The sequence below is a fragment of the Pundamilia nyererei genome, unplaced genomic scaffold (assembly GCF_000239375.1).
Source record: "Pundamilia nyererei isolate P.nyererei 1_Seehausen unplaced genomic scaffold, PunNye1.0 scaffold00011, whole genome shotgun sequence".
NCBI classification, from domain to species: domain Eukaryota; kingdom Metazoa; phylum Chordata; class Actinopteri; order Cichliformes; family Cichlidae; genus Pundamilia; species Pundamilia nyererei.
The window spans coordinates 316,237-325,939 of NW_005187412.1; the positions used below are offsets into that span (position 1 = coordinate 316,237).

The following is a 9,703-nucleotide window of genomic DNA, read 5'->3' on the forward strand; positions in this document are numbered from 1 at the left end:
TCAGGCTGCAGCTGAACTTGCTTTGTGAAAACGAAGACTCAGAGTTTTCGTTAACTCAGGGTATACTTACTCAGTTTTTCCACTAAACCGGCTTCCTGGAACAGGGCCCAGTTTTCTTCACTTTAGCTCCTAAGAAGATTCGTGTTGAGTTTTGACGTGAGACGATATGAACGGAAAAATAAGCCTTCTCCTTCTTTTTCTCGTCTTCCTTACATCGACACCAGGTAAGACCTCTTCATGTTTTATGGGTGATTTTTATTTTATTTAGAACATAAATCTACAGTTCATAATCTAAAAAAACATTGCTCTTTTACATTTACAGTGAAACTTATTATTAAACACTGTTGAAAATGTCGAGTTTAAACTGAGTGGTTAACGGTGTTTTGAGCGTGAACAATAAAAACAAAAAAAAAAACCCAAAAGACCAAAATATGTTTATTCAAAAAATGAATTTGCAGTGTTGTTAAAGTATACCAAGCTGCTAAAAATACACGCACAATATTAGGCACATGAGCTTGTGTCAATACTCATTCGCCTGGTTCCTTAGAGCCTTGTGAGTAATATAAATGTGATGCTGACAAGTGATGAGATTATTACATTAAAAAGTTATTTTTAAGCAATACTGGTGGAAGATAAGTGACTGACATTCCAAAGCTAACATCTATAAAAAAAATTAATTCAATCAGAACATCTCCTTCCAACTGACTTTTATCAATTACAAACAAAACAGTTTACAAAACTGATGAAAGTCTGTTGGAATGAAATGTGATTCAATAAAATGGTGACAAGCAAGACAGTTCGGGGAAGTTGTGTTTTTCCCTCATAGGCACCTGTTGTTTCTTCAGGTGTGCAGAGATTTTATTTTAAGGCAGTATAAAGAAAGCTAAATACAGGCAATGTAAGGCATTTTCATCCTCAGTTTCGTTTTTACTTTGTTCCTCTCATTTCTTTCATTATGTGTGATTAAATTATTTTAGTCCCTTTACCCTCCCCTTACAAAACATTGCCCCTGCAGTGCCCCCACTTTATCCAAGCACTGCTCTTTGTGTTATGGTTTCATTATTATTCAAATGCGTATCTGACTTCCAGTAAGTTCAGTCTGTTATTTATTAATTCTGCTTCCTAACACCGTGTTTAACAATGTTATCAGTGACATCACGACCTGACCCAGCAGCAGTGTTGCTGGGTCAGGTCTGTTTGGTTGTTTGGTTGTTATTGATCCCTTTACCCCTAGTCCTAAAGTGTATATTTATTTTCTTACTCTTATATATATTGTTTGTTTACTTGCACTGCTGTAAAAGGAGCCTCGTCGTCTCGTCGCTCTATATACTGGAATGTATATAGAGAGATGACAATAAAGTTTACTTTGACTTCAGCAGCGAGCAGGCGCACACTTTTCGCGTATAGAATTTCGATAAAGCATTGGTGCAGATTATAAGTCTGTATTATAATGTCTGGTGTTTTCGTGTTTGTTGTTTTGTTTTATTTTGCGAGTTGGTTATTAGATGCTGCTCCAGCCACCAGTGAATCCCCCGCCGCCCCGCCCTCTCCTCCCTGTGCCGCAAGCAGCAGGTGCACCTCGCATACGGAGGGCGCCCTTACTCCCAGGAAATGGGTGATAGAAAACCGATCGGTGCCTGTACCATTCCCAATATGCGCTGGCTGATGTCGGGGCAGCATGAGTACGAGCAATTTTTTATTTTATTTTGCCGATGCCCGTGATGCCGATGTACTGGCAAAAATTTACCAGGACATTTTCCGTTTTTCTACGGAATTTTTTTTTTTTTTACAGTGTAAGTCTACAGCTGCCTAAAGCATTCATGGTCCTGCAAATGTGTCCATCAGTGTACATGTGTACATTTGTTTGGTTTTGTATTCCAGTTTAGTTCTTTCTGGTGTCCAGCAATAAAGCTGCCCTTTTGAGTTTGTTTCATTTCCGTGTCTGAGTCTGCATTTCGGTCCTTTCCTGTCTGCCTGCACACAGACTATGACAGTTATGCGCCTCATAAGCCTTTTAAAACCCCAGAATGGCAGCCATTGCCTGAAGGAGCGCAGTATTCATCAAATTCCTTTTAGGTAGCAAGAGCAGGCGCCAACTGGAAGAAGCGTGGAGAGAATTCACAGAGCAGAACCTTCAAAATACGACAACACACAATAACCCTTTACATTATCTTTTACATTATTAGGGGAATCTACAACATTTTTACATTAAACGTCATACTTATTTCTCTAATTCTGATTCTTTAGGGAGCCCCTCATTAATTCCTCTGTCTGCAACAAGTTATTATAGCCCCTGCACCAACCCCCCCCAATTTTCTTATTACCCAGTTTCTGGAAGCCTGCTAAGGGGCACCAGGGCTGTACTGCCCTCCCTTTGTGGTAATGCTGTGGCATTTAAAAATATCGGTGACATTAGTTCAGGGTAAAAGTAGAATACTGCTAGTGACTGCACTGTGAAGCCCGAGTTTCATTAACCAGACAAATATGATCATTTTAGACTAAAGCAATGCTTTTTTTCACATGTCATTATGAATGTCATTGACAGGTGTGTGCCCACTGAGTTTCCAGGAAGTAAATGTCGAGGCAGGTGAGATGGCGGTACTGCAGTGCCCTTCTTACAGAGAGTACCGTGATGGAGATGCTGAGGTGTTCTGGACCAGTCACACCGTGGATGAAATGAAACTCTTCAACATGTCAACGTCAGCTGAGCAGAGGCAGATGGGTGTGCTGGTTCATGGAAGAATCCTTGTTATTCTCAGAGCTTCAGTAAACCATCAGGGGAATTACTCCTGCTCTTTTCGGTAAAATGAATGGTTTCCTTGTCTAAGACTGACATCAAACAAAAGTCGTGCCCACACGACTTTTGTTTGATAAAGTACTATTTCCTATACGACAGGATAGCAGAGCAAGTTTAACTTGTATTATATTTTATTATAACATTTTAAGGTTGTTATTGAACATCACGGCACCAGAAAAGCACTTTTTATATTTGTACTAAACCAGGTTGCTTGTTGGCATTATGGTATGACAGTTTCCCTAAATGCTGGTAACATATATGTGAGGATCCTGTGTTTGCAAATAACAACCCGCCATCTGAAGTTAGCAAATCCTGAAACACAACTGAGGACGGCGGGTTGTTGTTAAGGTACAGAAAAACTGGAACAAAGCCATATTTTATTCAAACTAGAACATAGAAAACATTCATTTTTTTATAAACTTAGATGGTTTAACAACTAATGTACCATTTTAACTAAATTTTAAGAAAACAATCATTTTAATCATTCTTAATAATTTTCAATTAATAACTTTGAATTTGACGGCAGCCGCATGTCTCAAAAGGCAAGGCAAGGCAAGTTTATTTGTATAGCACAATTCAACAACAAGGTGATTCAAAGTGCTTTACAGTGCTTTAAAAGGTGGGACAGGGCCATGTTTAACACTGTGTAGCATCACCTCTTCTTTGAACAACAGTCTGTGAACATCGGGGAACTGGGTAGAGCAGCTGCTGGATATTTGGGAAAGGAATGTTGTCCCATTCTCAACAGTCACTCTTCATTGCCCTATTTTTTTTGTCCAGTGTTTTGATTGGTGAAAGGTCTAAACACCAGGCAGGCCAATTCAGCACCCAGACTCTTCTACTTCAAAGCCATGCTGTTGTAATGACAGCAGTATGCAGTTTAGCATTGTCTTGCTGAAATATGCAAGGCCTTCTCCGAAAGACATAGTCATAGAGTATATGTGGCTTTAAAACATGTATATACCTTTCAGCATCCATTATTACAAGCTGTGTAACACGTTGCCAAATAATCTTTCAAGTTTTGTTTCGCCTGACCTCAGGACAGTTTTTCGCTTTGCCTCAGTGAATCATAGAAGATGATTACGTTGTTCTTTGCATGGTGGTGCATTAGCCTACATTAGTGGATGGCACAAGTGTCCCTGAGCCCATGCTGTGATTTTCATGATAAATTAAATTTAAACCAGTGCTGCCTGCAGGCCTAAAGTTAAAATCATGATTTTCATGTGTAACACAAACACTTCCTTCTCAACCTTTTATTGGTTGAAAAGTGTTTTGTTGAATTTTGTTGAGACATGTCATCAAATTCAAAATGAGTGTTTTCCTGAAATGGTACGTCTCAGTCAAAACATTTGTTTTCTGAGTTCTGTTGTGAGTAAAATAAATAAATCAGGTAAAATAAAATCAGACAAAGGCACACAAGAAGCATGAGTGTATCACAGGTTATTAGGTTTCATCTTCTGTGGGTCAGAGAAGAGCCTCTCAGTAATCCAGCGTTAAAGGAATGGATTACTGAAGGCGAAGCTGAGAGGGATTTTTATACAGAATGCCAGATATGTTAGTTTAATTTCACTGTTTGCAGCACAAAACTTTCTCAGCTAATAATAAATCCTGATGGACAAATAGCCCGCTAAGTAGATGAACACCATTTTAAAACTAATCCTTTAAGTCTTCTCTTACTTTCCCATTTTTTTGTTTCATTTTGCTTGTTGCTCAGAATGAAAGTTAAAACTTCATGTTACTGTTTTCTTTCCTTGGTAGGAATTCCAGCAGACAGTCCTGGATAAGCCTCAAAGTAAACACAGCTCAGTCCAGAGACTCTGAGCAAATGAACCAGATCTCTAAAGAATGTTACACAGAGGAGTTCTGCAAGTTGTATTGCCCTGAATTTTTTTTTCCCTTTAACACCCTGAATATCACCAGAAGCGGCATCACATGGCACAAGGTAAACAGAGCAGATTATGTGAATGAGATCAAACTGTAAAATATTGTTACAGGGTTTTAATGTTTTTTCCAAATTTGACAGCTGACTACTTAAAAATCGAGCTTATATGTTGTAGGAGGGCGGGTCATCACCAAAAGACGGTTACTTCCCAAGTGTGAAAAAAGAGGACAGTGGCAACTATACCTGCACCCGGTCTTACCTGTATGATGGTCAAATATATAACATGACCTCTACGGTGAAACTTGATGTCCAACCAAGCAGTAAGAAAAACACATTTTGCAGATATTTATTTTTAATGATTTTAATACGTGCTTTTCAAAAGGTTTTTTTATTTCCACAGAAATAACTAAGAAAGCAGTGATAATTTCACCAGAGAACAAGCAGGTATTTGAGGTAGATTTAGGTGAGTTATTGTCTATATTCATACACCTTCACACTCTTGGCTAAAGCTTAAATGTTAATCGTTTATAACAACCTGTGTTAACTCTGCTTTTTCTAGGTTCAACAGTGGTGATTGATTGTAAAGCAGTTATGATGTCAGAGACTGATGACTTGTTTTGGTTAAGTGAAAGTTCATTTGTGGATACAGACACTAGTCTACCAGTTTTCTATAATGATACACGGTAAATATTTCACACACAGGTCCTCTGTGGGTCACACTGATGTTATATGTAGTCACATCAGCTCAGATATGAATTCTGTTTTTAGATCTGCCTCAGTCATTTCCTTCTCTTCTCAGGGTCATCAGCACAGAGGAAATCAGAATGAGAACATCTCTAATCTTCAGAAAAGTGTCAGAGGACGATCTGTCAAAAAATTATACCTGTAAACTGCAATCTGCCTACCAAACAAGCTTTGTCACTATCACTCTAAAACAAAAAGGTATGGCCAGCTGAACATTTTGAGTACTTAATAATACTCTTTAATGTGTTTATTCATTAGATGAGCTAATTTAGAAAATCCCCATCACTCCCTACAGCTGCTCCTTCCTCTTACTTTGTGGCTTTATGGATTGTGGGCTTTGTGCTGATGGTGATGGTACTAACAGCAATTATTTATGCAAAGTTTAAAGTCGACATCACGCTTTTCCTTCGTCGAATTCTTGGCTGCCATCGAACCATCCCAGGTAGTATTCATACATTTTGCTAATTCAAACATTGTCTGTGTTCACATTTTTGTCAGAGCGGCAAAAATCAGCTTTTTTCTATCCACTTTTAAAACAACATTTTTATTTTTTTCCATTTAGATGGAAAAAGCTACAACGCCTGCTTGATGTATTACAAGAGTAGCACAGATCCAGGACTAAATGAAGATGACAGAAAAAGGCTGGAGAGTGAAATGAAGTACAGACTTGGTTATAGTCTCTGTCGCTACAGTCCTGATGTTGTACCAGAGAGAGGTGCTTACATTTTTCATATTTTTACAAAATTGTTATTCTAAATTTTGTCCTTACAAATTCAGTCAAGGGGAAAACAACACACTCTGATCTGTGCTTGTCTGCTCCTGTAGGAGAGGCTGTGTTAGACTGCATAAAGCAGAGTCAGACAGTGGTTCTGGTCCCCTGCTCAGAAGATTCTGGTTCAGGAGTCGACCTGCTGAAAAGTATCCAAGCATCCCTCAAGAAGTTGCAGACTCACGTGGTTTTGATTAAAACTGAGACAGCCGGAGTCTTGAGCACAAGTTCATCTTTAGAGGCCTTACAACTCTGCAAAGCTGCAGACTGTGTCACCTGGAAGGGAAAAAGCTCGATGCTGCCCTCTTCTGCCTTCTGGAAGCTGCTACGTTATTACCTACCTGCCCCGCAGAGAGCACCCAGAGCTTTAATATGACTGTACAGTATTTAGGATGTAAGACTGTATTTCCTCCACTGAACACACACACATGTAAAGGAAGCTCTTAAAACATGTGGTTATCCTATTTGGTCTTTCATCAAGTCAGCAAAGAGTCATAGAGAAGACGATCAGACAGAAACTAGGGAGGATCAGAAAGACTAACGCAACATCCCAGTGTACTTCAGACCCAGCCACACAAAAACTGGTTCATCCCAAAGACAGAACTCCTAAACACAAACTTAACAATGTGGTGTATGCTGTACAGTGTAGCGAGGAATGCCCAGACCCCTACATTGGAGAGACCAAACACCCACTTCATAAACGCATGGCACAACATAGAAGAGCCACCTCCACAGGACAAGACTCAGCAGTCCATCTGCATCTAGGACAAAGACACTCCTTCGAGGACACCAATGTTCACATTTAGGACAGAGAAGACAGATGGTTTGAAAGAGGAGTGAAGGAAGCCGTCTATGTCCACTGTCAATGACAATCTATGAACAGAGGCGGTGGCTTACAACACCAACTGTCTGCCATCTATAACCCAGTTTTGAGATCCCTTCCCAGACGCCTTAACGACCACTCACATCTTGAGCCTTTTGACCTCAGGAAATCGCATGATAGGGTTAGGGCTAGGTTTCACTATGAGTACACCCAAAACCATGCATGATTGCTACCCACACCCGTTTTCACACCTTGGCTCATGTGATTAGGTAGAGGATCAATAGGGGGCCCATGTCCCTCTTGGTGGGTTACTCCCATAGAGCTTAAATCTGGGACTCTCCATCATTTGACCCTAGAACTGACGAAGCTTTTCGGTTGAGAGGTGAAAAGTCCTCAAGCAACTTTAAGAAGTCCAGACGCTTTTCTTTCCAAGCTCCTTAGACTGCAAGCTGGAGAGGAAGCAGCATCTCACTAATCCAGAAGATCTTCATTTAGTCTGGATAAAAGCATAACATTTTAACTATTAGAGTAAATATTTATTTATAACTATCACACAAATGTATCATTATATACAGACACTTTTATTGCTACTGATATATTTATATATTTTTTTGTCATGTTCTGTATAATATTGTACTTTTCTGTTAATAGTGTTATTTTGTATTTCCTTATGCTGATGGGTTTGTTTATTGTGTTATCTTCTGATATCTGGTATTGGTTCTTTTTTTTCCTTATTTGTGCCTCAAGTTTTTAGTTTGATTATACAGTTATGTTCAAAATAATAGCAGTGTTTTAAAATGTGAGTAAAGCTCAAAATCATCATAAACACGTATGCCAGCCAGGATGATTTGACAACCTTTCACAATTCCTCTGAATTTCTTGGTTTTGCCTCAGAAACAGCATTTTTGATGTCACCGAACAAGTTTTCTATTAGATTAAGGTGTGGGGATTGGGCTGGCCACTCCATAAGCTTCATTTTGTTGGCAGCATGACCTTATCAATTATTTTGATATAAGCAAATTGATCCATGATCCCTGGTGTGCGATAAATAGTTCCGACACCATAGTAAGAGAAACATCCCCATATCATGATGCTTGAACTACCATGCTTCACCGTCTTGAGAGTGTACTGTGGCTTGAATTCAGTGTTTGGAGGTCATCTAACAAACTGTCTGCGGTCCTTGGACCCAAAAAGAACAATCTTACTTTCATCAGTCCACAAAATGTTTCTCCATTTCTCTTTAGGCCAGTCGATATGTTCTTTGACAAATTGTATCGTCTTTAGCACATGTCTTTTTTTTTTTTAGTAGCGTGAATTTGCGGGGGCTTCTTCCTGATAGATTAGCCTCACACAAACATCTTCTAATTGTCACAGTACTCACAGGTAACTTCAGACTGCCTCTGATCTCCCTGGATGTGATTATTGGCTGAGTCTTTGCCATGCTGGCTATTGTTCAATCCATTCGAATGGAGTCTCTCTGGTTTGGCTTTCCATTTTAAAGCATTGGAGATCATTTTAGCTGAGCAGCCCATGATTTTCTGCACTTCTTGATATGTTTCCCCCTATCCAATCAACGTTTTGATTAAAGCACGCTGTTCTTCTGAATAATGAATGACCTCACTGATTGGACTCCATATTCTCCGCTTGTACTTTGTTGTTGTCTCTCTAAGCCTTCTGGTTCTGTATCCATATGTTTAATGATTTCTGGAGACACGGGATTCCCAGGCTTTCATTTACATATTCTCTGGTTTTCTGGACTTTGTAACTTGACCCAGTATTTCATATTAAACCTTTGCGTTTGCGATGGCAGAAATGAAGCGTTTGAGAGATCAAATCATTTGGAACAGCTGTTTTGGAAAAAGATTTGATCTTTTGGAGAATTTGGAACACATTACTACAGCGACATCTGGTGGCCAAATAAATGTGATTTTAAATTATTGCACTGAATAAATGTGAATGTTTTCATGTGTCTTTTTCTTTTTGTCTGTCACCTTTTCTGTTGGTTTATAGTATTATTTGTATGGAAGGATATTTTGTTTGAATCAGTCAGTAATTGTAGGTTGTACTTCTGCACATAAAGACATCAATCAATATTTATACGGTGTGTTTTTATGCATGTTTAATTATTTTTATTAAGAAAAACAACGTGTTCAACAGTACTGAGACAATTTTGTCTTTTGCACAAAATCTCCTGCTTTGAATGATATTCTCTCTTGGGAGACTGATGTGGTTGAAGTGGAAAGATTGGCTAGCTGGAATAGATGAGGGAATATGGTGGCATGTTGGTCCAGTAATCTAGAGGGTCATCTCCTCTTGGTTCATATAGGGCTTAGAGAGTGTGACATTATCTGTGACACCCTATCCATGGTTGGTTCACCTACCCTGCTGTCAAAAACATCGCAGAGCTTGTACTTTAGTGGCTGATAATTTTAGGATGTGCACATCTCCGAGGCAAGCTTTCCCAGATGAATGTGCCTGATCCCATCTGCCGGTGGATCACTGACTTCCTGACGGACAGGAAGCAGCATGTGAGGCTGGGAAAGAATGTCTCGGACTCCCGGACCATCAGCACCGGCTCCCCTCAGGGCTGTGTTCTTCTCCTCTGCTCTTCTCCCTGTACACCAACTGCTGCACCTCCACCCACCAGTCTGTCAAGCTAATCAAGTTTGCAGATGACACCACCGTTAT

At 39.5% G+C, this 9,703-nt stretch overlaps 1 protein-coding gene across 1 annotated transcript; it reads left to right on the forward strand.

Annotated features, from left to right (window-relative positions):
• Positions 1–6: 6 nt before the first annotated feature.
• Positions 7–6,787, forward strand: LOC102208654 (interleukin-1 receptor accessory protein-like). The gene is made up of 10 exons (XM_005724126.1): positions 7–224; positions 2,546–2,801; positions 4,556–4,739; positions 4,855–4,999; positions 5,080–5,142; positions 5,239–5,362; positions 5,479–5,621; positions 5,719–5,865; positions 5,986–6,138; positions 6,249–6,787. Exons 1-10 carry the CDS (start codon positions 167–169, stop codon positions 6,566–6,568), a joined length of 1,593 nt encoding a protein of 530 aa, XP_005724183.1. The 5' UTR covers positions 7–166; the 3' UTR covers positions 6,569–6,787.
• Positions 6,788–9,703: the final 2,916 nt, after the last annotated feature.